Raw genomic sequence first — 15,571 nt, 5'->3', positions numbered from 1 at the left:
TGTCAAAAATATTTATAGTGAAGTCAAGTACAGATACTCAAAAAAAAATATGTAAGTAGTACTTTAAAGTATTTTTACTTAAGTACTTTACAGCACTGGCCATTATTACATGACTGTGCTTACTAAACAGGAGCCAACCGAAGGGCTTTTTTCACTAATGAAAATGATTGACACTTTCGAAACATTGGATCCCATCCCGCCAAGGAGGCATTCAGTCAGATGATGTGGAATGTAAAATTGCCAGTTTAAGTCCCATTGATGTGCATATAAAGACTCAGTCATTGTTTCTTCTTCAAAAAGATAAGATATCTGATGGCTGAGAATTACACAAGCATCAAGTCATTAGGGAGGGGAGACTTCATAGTAATCAAAATACATTAGCAGACAAGCTTCTGACATCAGCTCTGAAATAGCTCCTGTGCAAATTGATTTTGACGGTGTGAGTTAAGGCCTGCTTTACTCAATGGATGAGTCATAGAGGATTTAACACATTCAGTGAAACCATAATTTATTACTTGGGTAAAAGACTTGTTAATTAACTCTACAGGTAAGTGTCTATTCTATACTAGCAAAAACTACTCACAATTTAGGTAAGGGACTGACTCTTGAGTTGAGATAAGACAGACCTTTGTTTGGTTGAATGTGTGCTAAAGGAAGAGCCCTGCTCTCATCTATCTTGTTGGTTTAGCGGAAACATGGCCCATTTGTCTGGAAAAAATACCTAAATCAATTATTTAATTTCAGTTTTCAATTAGGAGAGTTAACAGGTGTTAGCTTTGATGTTTAACATGGGCCCCCTCTGCTAGTCCATCAGCAGTAGTGCACATCGGAAATGACTGTCACTGCATACTCTACTATCTACATTACATTACATTTGAGTCATTTATTTTTTAGTCTCCGTCCAAATGGGGAGCACAAAGGTAAGTCATATAAATGAACAGTTTCATTATAACATACACAGACCTTGGTAGTAGCAAATCTAATGGTAACTCATCTTTTTTCTAGTTTAGGGAACCAGGATGTTTTGTTGTTCAGATCCACATTTAGACCACTCTGTGATGTCATGGTGAGTATGGAATGGATAATGGCCTTCAGTTGATTCTACACTGAACAAAAATATAAAGGCAAACTGCAACAATTTAAAAGATTTTACTGAGTTACAGCTCATATATGGAAATCAATCCATTTAAATACAGTGCCTTGCGAAAGTATTCGGCCCCCTTGAACTTTGCGACCTTTTGCCACATTTCAGGCTTCAAACATAAAGATATAAAACTGTATTTTTTTGTGAAGAATCAACAACAAGTGGGACACAATCATGAAGTGGAACGACATTTATTGGATATTTCAAACTTTTTTAACAAATCAAAAACTGAAAAATTGGGCGTGCAAAATTATTCAGCCCCTTTACTTTCAGTGCAGCAAACTCTCTCCAGAAGTTCAGTGAGGATCTCTGAATGATCCAATGTTGACCTAAATGACTAATGATGATAAATACAATCCACCTGTGTGTAATCAAGTCTCCGTATAAATGCACCTGCACTGTGATAGTCTCAGAGGTCCGTTAAAAGCGCAGAGAGCATCATGAAGAACAAGGAACACACCAGGCAGGTCCGAGATACTGTTGTGAAGAAGTTTAAAGCCGGATTTGGATACAAAAAGATTTCCCAAGCTTTAAACATCCCAAGGAGCACTGTGCAAGCGATAATACAGAAATGGAAGTGTTGTTTAAAGCTTGCCACAAGCCACCTGGGAGACACACCAAACATGTGGAAGAAGGTGCTCTGGTCAGATGAAACCAAAATTGAACTTTTTGGCAACAATGCAAAACGTTATGTTTGGTGTAAAAACAACACAGCTCATCACCCTGAACACACCATACCCACTGTCAAACATGGTGGTGGCAGCATCATGGTTTGGGCCTGCTTTTCTTCAGCAGGGACAGGGAAGATGGTTAAAATTGATGGGAAGATGGATGGAGCCAAATACAGGACCATTCTGGAAGAAAACCTGATGGAGTCTGCAAAAGACCTGAGACTGGGATGGAGATTTGTCTTCCAACAAGACAATGATTCAAAACATAAAGCAAAATCTACAATGGAATGGTTCAAAAATAAACATATCCAGGTGTTAGAATGGCCAAGTCAAAGTCCAGACCTGAATCCAATCGAGAATCTGTGGAAAAAACTGAAAACTGCTGTTCACAAATGCTCTCCATCCAACCTCACTGAGCTCGAGCTGTTTTGCAAGGAGGAATGGGAAAAAATGTCAGTCTCTCGATGTGCAAAACTGAGAGACATACCCCAAGCGATTTACAGCTGTAATCGCAGCAAAAGGTGGCGCTACAAAGTATTAATTTAAGGGGGCTGAATAATTTTGCACGCCCAATTTTTCAGTTTTTGATTTGTTAAAAAAGTTTGAAATATCCAATAAATGTCGTTCCACTTCATGATTGTGTCCCACTTGTTGTTGATTCTTCACAAAAAAATACAGTTTTATATCTTTATGTTTGAAGCCTGAAATGTGGCAAAAGGTTGCCGAATATTTTCGCAAGGCACTGTATATTCATTAGGCCATAATCTATGGATTTCACATGGCTGGGAATACAGATATGCATCTGTTGGTCACAGATACCTTTAAAAAAGTAGGGGCGTGTATAAGAAAACCAGTCAGTATCTCGTATAACCACCATTTGTCTCGTGCAGCGCGCGATACATGATCTCCTTCGCATAGAGTTGATCAGGCTTGTGGCCTGTGGAATGTTGTTCCACTCCTCTTCAATGGCCGTGCGATGTCGCTGCATATCGAAGGGAACTGGAACACGCTTTCATACACGTTGAGCATCCCAAACAAGCTCAACCGGTGACATGTCTGGTGAGTATGCAATCTATAGAAGAACTGGCATTTTCAGCTTCCAGGAATTGTGTACAGATCTTTGTGACCGTGCATTATCATGCTGAAACATGAGGTGATGGAGGCGGATGAATGGCACGACAATGGGCCTCAGGATCTCGTCACGTTATCTAATGTGCACTCAAATTGCCATCGATAAAATGCAATTGTGTTTTTTGTCCGTAGCTTATGCCTGCCCATACCATAACCCCACTGTTCACAACGTTGACATCAGCAAACCGCTCGCCCACATGACGCCATACACACAGTCTGCCATCTGCCCAGTACAGTTGAAACCGGGATTCATCCGTGAAGAGCACATTTCTCCAGCGTGACAGTGGCCATCGAAGGTGAGCATTTGCCCACTTAAGTCGTTTACGACGCCAGTAGGCAAATTATAAATAATATTTTTGTGCATATGGAACATTTCTGGGTTCTTTTATTTCAGCTCATGAAACATGGGACAAACACTTTACATGTTGCGTTTATATTTTTGCCCAGTATATTATGCTTACACACACATTCACACGAAAGAGAGAGGCAAGGCATCTAGCAAGAAGCTTGGCAGCTCAATAGAGGAAAGCTAATCCAACATGCCACATTGAAGATGTGTATAGTCCTTCAGAAAGCAACTATATTGACTGTGTGTATTTCAGACATGCCAAGAAAGTTGGACCCATTTGAGAGAACCAGAGACAAAGGAAAGCTTGGTAGAGTGCCAGTCTGTCAGAAGAGAATAAATTAAAAGGGCTCCCCAGTTTTATTGTGCTCAAACGACTGAAAACAAACCTCTTTTAACAGAGTGATATAAACCAAATAATACATTCTCTATAAAATGCTTCATTACATTACCACACTTTATTTGAGATATCTTAAATACCTTTACCATGTGTTCAAAACCGCAGCACGTTGAATTCAGCCCAAACACTATTTTGACTAATAAAATCACCTACGCTAATTAAATACTACTCCAGGCACATTTTCATGTGTTGTCATACATTTTTCCATGCATGTATTAATGAGAGTAGAGGCAGTGTGGCCAGGGGAAGGGGAGGGAGGGGACTGGCAGGGGAAGAGGTGTTCTGGAGTGCTGAGTTCAATTGACAAGGCCTTCAGTGACAACAGGAAAAGGAGCAGGGAGAGAGAGCAGCAGGTGAAAGAAGAGGCCATTTCAGGTCTCTCTCTCAATGCAGCCTGTTTTTAGTCTGACCAAAACTAGGTCAGTCTCTGGGATAGAGAAATTACAGATTAAATGGCTCTGCCAAAGTTGAGGGGGGAGAGAGAGAGGGCCCTCTGTTCTGTGCTCAGTATAATTGGCATATATCTCTTGCAAAAGTTGCATTGCTTAAGTTCATGTCATGACTGCTCAATGTGCAACAAACCATTTTTGGAACAAGGCTAATTGTTGGACTAGGTCTGTCCCAGGGCTCCACCATGTGGTCAAAATAGAGAAACTCCCATGGGCTCTTTTCAAATAAATTACGTACAGTAGCTACTGTATATACCAGTGGTACTGAAATATGTCCTGCACAAGTCCCTATATATTTATGTGTAGTGAATCAAACTAAATCATTACTTTGATACATAATCCTCTTTGTTCCTGTATGGAACAAAATGCTTCCAGGAGAAAGCACCACCACTACCGATCTGTCTTTTGGGGGATGGTTTTCCTTTATCTCCTTCTCCATGGTTCTTTGTCAGGTTTCCTTTGGGCAAAAAACTGAATCAATCAATCAAATAAATTGATTTTATAAAGCCCTTTAAATATCAGAAGATGTGCTTATACAGAAACCCAGCCTAAAATCCCAAAGAGCAAGCAATGCAGAAGCACAGTGAATTTCAGGACAGACGGTTTTTACACGCTTCAGCAGTCCCGTTCTGAGTTTGTGTGGCCTACCACTTCGCGGCTTAGCCATTGTTGCTCCTAGACATTTCCGCTTCACAATAACAGCGCTTACAGTTGACCAGGGAAGCTCTAGCAGGGCAGACATTTGCCAAACTGATTTGTTGGAAAGGTGGCATCCTATGACAGTGCCATGTTGAAATTCACTTTTCAGTAAGGCCCTTCTACTGCCAATGTTTCTCTATGGAGATTGCATGGGTGTGTGCTTGATTTTATACACCTATCATCAATGGGTGTGGCTGAAATAACCAAATCCACTAATTTGAAGGGGTGTCCACATACTTTTGTATATATAGTGTATCATTCAGCTACTGTTCTTGGAAGAAATATGACTACAAGTGCTTAACTTTCGCGATCCTTTTTACAGCCATCAACTTATATGTAATGCTTAAACTAAAATTAAACATTAGCAGAGTAAGATCCACCTTTATTTATTGAAACGGCTTGCATACAAAATATTTTGCACTATAACCAAACAATGTCAACATAAAACCCAATCTATTTCGCTAATATGTACAATGAAAATATTGCCCCAAGTGCAGTAACATACAAGGTCATTCTACCTTGGTCCAGTATCTGCAATATTTCTGGTTGCAGTTCTGCTTCCAAACCAAACTGCCTACAATGTGTGCAAGAAGAAATGTTTTAGTTGTCTTTTTCTTGAATCTTATAAATTGCCAAAAGAAAGAACTAGAAAAGTCTGTTTGGCAACACGGAGATATTGCTTGTCCTTGACAAGAGTAGACTGAACTGCAGCCTCTTACGGTCTGTATTCGATCATTCAAATACCAGGAGGAAACCATTCATGCCCCAAGCAGGGTTAGATAAAGTCCCAGATGGCTGAATAAACCATTTATGTATCTGGCAGGGTTAGATAAAGTCCCAGATGGCTGAGTAAACCATTTATGTATCTGGCAGGGTTAGATAAAGTTCCAGATGGCTGAGTAAACAATTTATGTTGGCAGGGTTAGATAAAGTCCCAGATGGCTGAGTAAACAATTTATGTTGGCAGGGTTAGATATAGTCCCAGATGGTTGGTGCCATTCTGAAGAGAATGGCCACATTGCTCAGGCAGTTCATAATGTCATCAAACTTCTCTTCTTCAAGTCTGAACCCCTCAGCTGGACTAAACCCACCATTTCATTTTTTTTATTTTTTTGCTGCTATTAGTACAACATATTAAATGAATATCTATGTAATTTCATAGCCGGACTGGGCCAGTTGAATTGTTGACTGTTAACGCTGGGGAGAGCAGTGGCTGTTAGCCTGCTGAAATACTATTTTGTGAATTGGACACGAGCAAAATTACAGCGAGACAAGAGGCTGACAGCTGTTGACTGATGCCCATTACCTGTACACCATTCAACATTGCAATTTAGAGAGTAAACAAAAAAAAAAAAATATATAAATTAGAACAAGACACTAGCTATATCCTCACAGTAGTTTTTTTTAAAGAATCAACTAAACTAAGGTTTTAATGCACAAGCACTGATCCGATATAAGACAGACGGTTATACCATGGGACTAAACGTCATCCTCTGTACGGTGAAGGTACAGGAGACTCCGTTAGCTATAGGGTATCTAAACTTGGTAATATTGTTGACAGCATTCATGTGATTCCCCTGCCGAAGAAATCTTATCACATAGTTTATTATAGTTCATATTATTTAGTAGTTGCAGATAAAATAAAATGATTAAGTGCACATTTGAAGTTCAATCCAAAACAATAGCAAAAAATTATTTTAACAAATTAGATATACAGTATGCAACCCACTTTATAATTTACAATCTAATGACCAATTGTCCATATCATATGAACAACATGTTAGGGTTGGAGAGAGGTGTGCCACTCTTTTCATTGAATCTCTGAAATAAAAAAACAACAGGAAAGGGATTGTTGGTGAATGCATGGTGAAAGGACCATGTTCTCAATATCTCTCCCCAGTTTGACATAGTTCATGTTAAAAGGTCCATAGAAGTGATTCTGTCATAAGATACTGTTCAGTGTCTAGACAATATGACACTAGTCTCCGTTAAATGTAGCCATGGTGTGAAATGACAAAATAATCTGAGACCTTGAATGAAAATCCACACAAACCCAGTGTGACCATGGTAAGATCGATATTGAGTTCATTGTCGTTCCCCCTTTTCCAAAAAATAAATGCTATATCACTAGCTAGAAAAAGTCAAATCATCATCCCTATTCAAGAAATATTCAGCAAAAGGAAACAAAGCGACACATCAGATTTCCGACTTCCCGGATGTGGAAACCGATGATAATAATGAACATGCATTGCAAGGTTAAAAAGACAGTTCTCATTTTTTTAGATGGTGAGCTGTGTGTTCACTACACACAAGTAAAATCCATTACCGTTTTCCCAATGTCGTCGTCTTCCCTGATTTCAATTTCTATTTGTGATACTATCCACAGGAGATAAAAGGCACAGATCAGACAGGAGGGGGGGGGGGGGGGGGGGGGGGGGTTCTTTTTATGTTATGTTTTTTTGTTTGTTGCTAATGATGCAGCTGTGACCTCACATGATAATGAGTTCTATATTCCACTGTGACACAGGGCTCCATAAACACATGCCATGAGAGAGAGAAGGCAGGAAGGACCAAACAATCCAACCCTCTATCCGGAGAAAAGGCTAGTACATGAACAAGCGATAGAAAACCTTATCTTAAGAAATACAGATTCATCAGGTTGGCCCCTCTTTGTTTTAAACACATTTTCTTTCCACAGCTTTTAAATCATCTGATAGGTAGTTGTCAACAATGTCAATTAGAAAAAGACTGTAGTCGCCGTTTTCCTTCTCCTGTTGACCCCTAAAACCCTAGATGGCTCCTTCCCTGTACACAGTAACCCACCAAACACCCCATCCACCTGCCGCTGGAGTTGGTTTGTCCAAAGTGTGCTTCATTTCAGCCCTGACCTGCTCCTCTTTGGCCTAACGTGTCTCTAATGAAGAAGCTTCTGGATTGATGGTGTGGTGAGAGAGATGAGGGTGCCTTCAGTCGGCCCCGTCTACGACACCCCGTTCACCATCGCCAGGCTTATGGCGGTGGCTTCACCACCAGGGCTTTCCTGGTTATCCTTCTTGATAGGTCGCTCTTTTATGAGTCTCTGTCGGTTGGCCCCATCACCTGCGGGGCCTCTGGCTGCAGCATGAACACTCCTCTCATTATTACCGTCCACTCTGATCTGTGGGACCAGGGACAGGACACTGTATGAGAAGGTAAATTACATTGGGGATATGCAGGACTACTAAGTACAGTCACTTAGAGTTAGATGCAATTCTATTCAATGTTGTCACCCGAGAGCGCTATCACTTTATGTTTGCGTGTGACCATTAAAATCGGCACCAGTATAAATTGCGGTTCGGCCGTGTGGTGCAAAAGTCCAGAGGCGTGGGAGCTGGGACTGTCGTTCCCGCATCTCCCCAATTTGAATAAATCATAAGCCTCTGTCAGAGGTCAATGACTAAGTTGCTAAATGTGTCATGATATGTCATAAAATATGACAAAATCAAGTTCCTACAAAGGGCAAACATTATGATTATGTACATTTCTCCTCTGAGATCTAGTTGATATAAAGAGGATACAGGGTTACACCTAGTGGTCCTGTTGTGACATGGCAACAGGTATTCCAAAAGGGACACTGTCAGGAACAAAGAAAAGCTTGGGTGCCTTAATTACACTAATTCTGTTGTAAAACTGTTTGCAACAGAAACCATTTGCAACGAAAACGAGTTTGTTTTGGAAAAATTCCGGTTGGTCTCTTCAGTTTGGTTCTTTAACAGGAAACGGTTTCCTTTGCAAGACATGTGTCTGGAATTCCTCACCTGCAAAGAATCTTCCAGAGGCCTCAGCTTAGGGTCTCTGGTATTCCGTGAGCGTGACTCAGTCCACTGGATGTCTTCCGCTACTTAGGAACCAGAGAGCCAGACAGGATTAAAACTCAAAATGTTATCATGGCAGGATGAAATCATTACTCTCAAACAGACTCAAACAGTAGTACATAAATACATTCATGGCCTTAGGGTTTTATCTAGAGACACTAGTCCCTCGTACAGCAGGGTATTATAGTAAGAATGCTCCATTTACAGGCAAGCTTGAATAAGGTTAGTGCAGACCTTTGAAGCTTCCCCCTCTTCCTCTCCCTCCCCGCCCGCGAGGCCCTCCTCTCTTCCGTGTATCAGGTCGTTTGGGGAAGCCCCCAGTCAGGTCCTCAGTGGGGGCCAGAGACCAGTCACTCAGCTCGTCCTTGTGGTCCGACTCAGTCTCGGAGGCATTGGAAGCCTCAGAGTTAGTACCTGGTAAGAGGGATAGAGGTTATTCTGCAAACCAGGAACTAAATGGAATTCAGCTTACAGAGTTCTTAGTGAAACGACACAGTTCGTTTCACTCAGTTTCCAACGGTGATATGAGCCACTATGTTCATACACACTTAGTGAAATGCATACTGTTTCATATGGATCAACAGTTCTGTCCCATACATACCTGAGGCTAAAGACGGACCACCACGTCGGCCACGGCCTCCTCCCCTGACGAATGGCTTCCCTCCTCTCTGGGAGCCCATGCCCATCATCCCCAGCCCGCCGTTGTCTACGATGGTCTTGTCAGGCCGTCCAGTCCCTGGGCCCCCCCTGGGGCCCCCTCCCCCAATCTGCCTCAACTGCTCGTCTATCTGCAGTCGCTCCATACGGAGCTGGTCCACTTCCTATAGGGACACGGTGTATGTATTCAACGTACTTATTTAGAAGTCACTCCTACCTCTAATAGTGAAAGTTGGGTAGAATCTGCCATTCTGATGAAGCAAGCAATGTGTAGACTAACTGCTGCTTTAAGTATTTAACTGTAAGAGGTTTTGGATCAAAGCATCTGCCAAGCGGCATCCATAAAAGCATCAATTTTATTAGAGCAATAGGGGCAAGCGTCTAACCTTCAGATAGTTGAGATGATAGTCCAACAGTACTTTAGCATTGGAGATGCTCTCCTTTGTCCCCACAAAGACAAACGGCACCAAGCCCTGTAAGGGAAATAGACAGACAGGATCTAATGAGGACCGAGTGGCTGTAGAGTCCTCACTAGTTAAAGATGCGTTATACAGGTTTTGTAAACGTTTGAGCTGGTAGTTTTGAAAGCAGCGCTCAAGCCAAAACAGGTGGCTGAAAATTGTGCACAACATCACGCGTATCACATGGCTGCTGTCCAGCCCTGCAGGTGTGTGCACAAAGAGGAAAACAACTGTTAGGTGTGCATGCGGTGTACACTTGCTTGGGCTCATCCTGCAACCTCATTGGACAATACTGGGCTGACCTGAATCCAGCTCAAGCCAGCGAACTAGTGAGCGACAGGGATTTTTCAACGTGAAAATGTAATTTAGAAGCCAACATTGGAAAATATACTTATGCTTGCATCAAATACCCTTAAGTCCTGTAGCCTACTGCCGACCCTTGAGTGCTGACCTAGTGCACAAAAGTTTTTTTTGCTTTACTTTTCATGTTCCAAATAAAAATCTGAAGTTCAATGTGTTTCCAATTGCATTTTCAACTCCACCAATAGTTTTGTCACAGACACTGTTAAATAACAAATGTGCCTACTATGCTCTTGGCACATGCGATCTAGCCAACAGTTTGCAGATACAGTGAGGATCTGAACCCCGCCCTGTGCAACTGGGTCCTGGACTTCCTGACGGGTTGCCCCGAGGTGGTGAAGTTAGGAAACAACACAACTATGCTGATCCTCAACACATGGGACCCACAGCCCCCTCACCCATGACTGCATGGCCACGCACACCTCCAACTCAATCATCAAGTTTGCAGAGGACACAATAGTAGGCCTGATTACCAACAATAACGAGACAGCCTACAGGGAGGAGGTGAGGGCTCTTTCAGAGTGGTGCCAGGAAAATAACCTCTCCCTCAATGTCAACAAAACAAAGGAGCTGATCGTGGACTTCAGGAGACAACAGAGAGAGCACACCCCCATCCACATTGACGGGACCACAGTGGAGGTGAAAAGATGCACAATTGAGAGCATCCTCTAGGGCTGAATCACCGCCTGGTACAGCAACTGCAACACACACAGAGCTCTCCAGAGGGTGGTGCGGTCTGCCCAATGCATAACCGGGCTCAATGGGTGATACTCTGCCCCTGCGCACTTTTAGTCAATTCAAGCCACTTACCTCGTCTAATGGAGGTGGCTTCTTGTTGTTCTCTGCCTCAATCCGAACACGAACAACACCAGATTTATCCACCACTTCCTGGATCAGCTTTCCATTTTTCCCAATGACTTTCCCTGGCGAAGGAGATGTGGTATTAGAATAGGAAACTATGAGAACATGAAGACAATGAGTTGATGACTTTTCAAACAACACATTTTATGTTCTACTTTACCCACTAAATTCCTTGGTACTTTGATGACATCTTCAGAAAACTCCAAGAAGCTCCTAGCCTTGCGGACAGCCTCTTGGTCCTGCAATTGAATCATACCCAGAGGAGATAAAATACATGCACGTCTTTCACTAGTATGACCAAGTAAAAATACCTTGTGAATAAAGAGGCTTATGAGCATTCATTATATTTGTGCTAGTGGTGAGGTGCAGTGTAGTAAGCGTCCTACCTCTCCATAGATGTGGAAGGTGCAGGTCTCTTCATCCAGGTCTATAGTGGTGACCCCAGGTACTTTCCTGGCCTGCTGGATGTTGGCACCGTGGGTCCCAATGGCCAGCCCCATCAGATCATCCCGGACCACAAACTGTTCATGGAACCTGGACGCCAGCTGCCGAGAGCTCTGCACACAAACCATAACCCACGCATGGCTTAGCCATAGTTCTCCTCACGCTGAGCGATAACCTCCAATAGGCTAACAATGCTTAGCCTTCATTTGAGAGTGTGTTTAAACTAAGTACTTCCAGTTGGCGGCTAGCCTCCTCATTCCTCTGCATTAGGGACAGCTTGGTGCGCAGGCTCCGGAAATGCATGTCGCTCAGCATCTGCACCCTTTTGGTTGTAACCTCATTCACGGACTAAAACAAGAGGACTGATATGATGAAACAATATCTAACAGGGGCTGAGTTATGAAACTTTGAGAAGCCAGAAAAATAATCCAACCTACCAGAATAACAAGCTGCTTTTTGTCCGAGTCATAAGTGACATTGAATGCTCCCAAAGCCTTCTTAAAATCTTTATGCGAGTCTTTTAAACACCTAAGAACACAAAACACAGTTCCCCACCATAGAAAGTCACATCAGCCTCAAATCAACAGTCACACATGGAAGCAATGACAACATAAAACAATTACCTTACTTAAAAAAAGACTTGAATAGGCCCACTTACATTTGCCGCAAGTCCTCTGGGACATCCAGATTAATTTTCAGGAAGGAGTTTTTTGTAGCTGGCTTGTTTGGATTCACAGGTCGTAACCTCTCTAATGTAACTATTTCATTTAGCGTGGCATCACAAGCGGTATACTCTATGACATAAAACTGAGAGGAAAGAAGATACTGTGTTATACGGATTATCATTCAAATATTACAGTAGCTACATAATAATAAACAAATGTAAACTCTCGCTCAAACAGCTGCATTGGTCTTACCTCACCCTTCACCATTCGAACTGTCGCCAGCCACCAGCCACATGGTTCTTTGTCATTGGCCCTAGAATAAACCTGTGGATAATTGATTAAGTACATTTTGTTGAGTTCTTATCACTGATATGCATCTAAACTGGCCCCTGTTTGCGCTACACATTAACTGAAAACCTGCAAATAACCAAAAAGAAGGAACATAACAGCAGTTCCCTTCTGCTTTCAATAAAAGCCTAACCATCGAGCAGCCATTGTATAATCTAGCCTACTAGATCTCAGCAAAGTATTAGGCTTAATTGACATTGACTAGTGGGAAGGGAAGTCCTTATCCATTACTTACAGCACATACCTCAACTTCATCACTCTCGTTTATCTCTTTCTGAAAACCTGTGGGTGGAGGAAATCGAACATCATGGAATGGAATTTGACGCTCTGGCTGCCAACTGAAAGAATAGAAATAAACAAATGAAACCAGGGCACGTCGCAAACGGAAATTAAACAACTGAACAAGTGTGCACATGCACTATAGTTAAGTTAAATGAGAAACAAAGTGTTACTTGCAAGAAGAACTAGCTAGTTAGTTATAGCAAATGCATTGACATGTAATCCATAGTGGTTAACGGGGCTCTCATGTCTGGCTCTGACTCAAAGTAGCCTAACGTTACTGTTGTTAATTAACTAGCTAACGTTACTTAGCTTACTGAATAGTCTACGATTCATTTGGAAAGTGAGTTTATTTGCTAGCTGACTGGATTATGTTGCCAGGGAGCTAACGCTAGTTAACTAGCAACTCACTTGTTTTCAAAGGAGACAGTGACAGAACTTTCATGAACATCCTTCAAATAGCCCTAAAGGAGAAAATGGTTGAGAAAATACAATACATTTTAGGCAAAGGAAAACAATCATTAGCCAAGAGGTCAAAGCCTAAAGATGAATCTCGTTGACTGCTGCTAGCTAGATAACAAGCAAGGCTAATTAGCTAGAACAAATGCCACCAAAAACACGAAACTATATACTCCGTATGGCCTATTTTTTGGGGAAACAAATGTAGCTAGATAACTAGGATGCTACTGTAGCTAGCTAACGTTACCTAGCATTGGTTGGCTGTCTGTGGCTAGAAGCAGGCTGTACTGTCTGTCTTGTATGGGCCTGACGTTAAACCTAGCTAGATTAGCTAGCCGGTAAATAGCTAACTGAATGACATATTGCAATAAATAAATAATCAAAATACGTTTAGAAACATTAAACTAGCAGTTAGCTACCAACCCACCTTGTAAAAAGCCCCACTCGTCCCCCTGACTTCAACCGCTAGCTCGTCCATGACGCCTAGCTATGCTAGCTAATGTAATGCTAACTTAGCTGGTTTGCTAAAAACACTGGGTGCGTGCAAAGCTCTGGTCCTGGATCCCCCGGTAACGTCGTTTCCCTGTTGTATCTCTTTAATATTTCGATTTGCAAAGTTGCAGTTGAAGATTTCTAAAGAAATGAAAGCGAAACTTTTAAATGACGCTAGAATACACAGTTCACAACCGCTCTTGCAATGCACGCATTGATGTAAACATAAGAGCCTCCCTTTCCCTCGTCACGTGACAAGGTCAGCTTTTAATAACGTCCACTCAGTTTCATTTAATTGGTTTCTCATCAGGAATGAGTGGTTCAGTGATCACTGTGCATTGGATTAATAATCGTCATAGTTAAAAAGGTTTATGATATATATATATATATATATATATATATATATATATATATATATGTTCACGAAGGTATATATATCACGCGCACAGTTAACTTTATCAGAGCCAAAGGTTTGAATCACCGCCAGTTCAAGGCATTTCTGACGGAGTTAGAAACGGAGCATGGTGATTTGCCTTATCACACAGAGGTGCGATGGCTAAGCCAGGGAAAGGTGCTTCAAAGATGTTTCGAGCTTCGTGAGGAGATTTGTCTGTTCTTGGACAGCAAAGGGAAAGACACAACACAACTCCGAGACGAAATGTTTCTGTGTGAAATGGCTTTTCTGTGTGACATTACGAGTCATCTGAATGCAATAAACTTGCAGCTGCAGGGTCGGGATTGGATATGGGTGAAGGCATTTAAAACCAAACTGACTCTGTGGGAGACGCAGATGCGGAAAGAAAATTTGAGGGGTGACCAGTCCAGAAGAGGACTGGCCACCCCACAAAGCTTGGTTCCTCTTAAGTTTCTTCCTAGGTTCTGGCCTGTCTAGGGAGTTTTTCCTAGCCACTGTGCTTCTACACCTGCATTGCTTGCTGTTTGGGGTTTTAGGCAAGTTTAAAAGTTAAAATTTAATATTTGGGTTTCTGTACAGCACTTTGTGACATCAGCTGATGTAAGAAGGGCTTTATAAATAAAAAAACAAATACATTTGATTGATATATATATATATATATATAATAGAAAGAGGAATGGGAGGCCCCAGTGCACAACTGAGCAAGAGGATAAGAACATTAGAGTGTCTAGGTAGAGAAACAAACGCCTCACAAGTCCTCACTGGCAGCTTCATTAAATAGTACCCGCAAAACACCAGTCTCAACGTCAACAGTGTGAAGAGGCGACTCCGGGATGCTAGCCTTCTAGGCAGAGTTTCTCTGGCCAATGTCTGTGTTCTTTTGCCCATCTTAATATTTTATTTTTATTGGCTAGTCAGAGATATGGCTTTTTCTTTGTAACTCTGCCTAGAAGGCCAGCATCTCGGAATCGCCTCTTCACTGTTGAGACTGGTGTTTTGCTGGTACTATTTAATGAAGCTGCCAGTTGAGGACCTGTGAGACGTCTGTTTCTCAAACTAGACACTAATGTACTTGTCCTCTTGCTCTGTTGTGCACCAGGGCCTCCCACTCATCTTTCTATTCTGGTTAGAGCCAGAGTGCACTGTTCTGTGAATGAAGTAGTACACAGCGTTGTACAAGATCTTCAGTTTCTTGGCAATTTCTCACATGGAATAGCTTTAATTTCTCAGAACTAGAATAGACTGACTAGTTTCAGAAGAAAGGTCTTTATTTTCTGGCCATTTTGAGCCTGAAATCGAACCCACAAATGCTGATGCTCCAGATACTCAACTAGTCATAAAAAGCCAGTTGTATTGCTTCTTTATTCAGAACAACTGTTTTCAGCTGTGCTAACATAATTGGAAAAGGGTTTTCTAATGATCAATTAGCTAATCCC

General features: G+C 41.9%; 1 protein-coding gene across 4 annotated transcripts; it reads right to left on the bottom strand.

Moving 5' to 3' along the window:
* Nucleotides 1-6,426: 6,426 nt before the first annotated feature.
* LOC139390597 (fragile X messenger ribonucleoprotein 1 homolog A-like) lies at nt 6,427-13,982 on the bottom strand. Of its 4 annotated transcripts, none has more exons than XM_071137818.1 (15): nt 13,656-13,982; nt 13,181-13,233; nt 12,726-12,828; nt 12,395-12,466; nt 12,136-12,284; nt 11,915-12,005; nt 11,709-11,825; nt 11,420-11,590; nt 11,194-11,272; nt 10,983-11,095; nt 9,738-9,824; nt 9,296-9,515; nt 8,929-9,108; nt 8,638-8,717; nt 6,427-7,997 (listed from the first exon to the last, which is right to left on the bottom strand). In XM_071137818.1, the coding sequence occupies exons 1-15, from the start codon at nt 13,704-13,706 to the stop codon at nt 7,821-7,823; spliced, it is 1,743 nt and encodes a 580-aa protein (XP_070993919.1). In that variant the 5' UTR covers nt 13,707-13,982; the 3' UTR covers nt 6,427-7,820. The 4 variants fall into 4 exon arrangements, with proteins under 4 accessions (XP_070993919.1, XP_070993918.1, XP_070993920.1 ...); XM_071137817.1 differs by having other exon boundaries at nt 8,638-8,720; nt 13,656-13,981; XM_071137819.1 differs by having other exon boundaries at nt 8,638-8,720; nt 12,735-12,828; nt 13,656-13,975.
* Between the last annotated feature and the right edge of the window lie 1,589 nt (nt 13,983-15,571).

This window comes from Oncorhynchus clarkii, chromosome 31 (genome assembly GCF_045791955.1).
Source record: "Oncorhynchus clarkii lewisi isolate Uvic-CL-2024 chromosome 31, UVic_Ocla_1.0, whole genome shotgun sequence".
NCBI classification, from domain to species: Eukaryota; Metazoa; Chordata; class Actinopteri; order Salmoniformes; family Salmonidae; genus Oncorhynchus; species Oncorhynchus clarkii.
The sequence above is the reverse complement of the archived record's forward strand: the minus strand, read 5'-3'. Positions and strand labels throughout refer to the sequence as shown.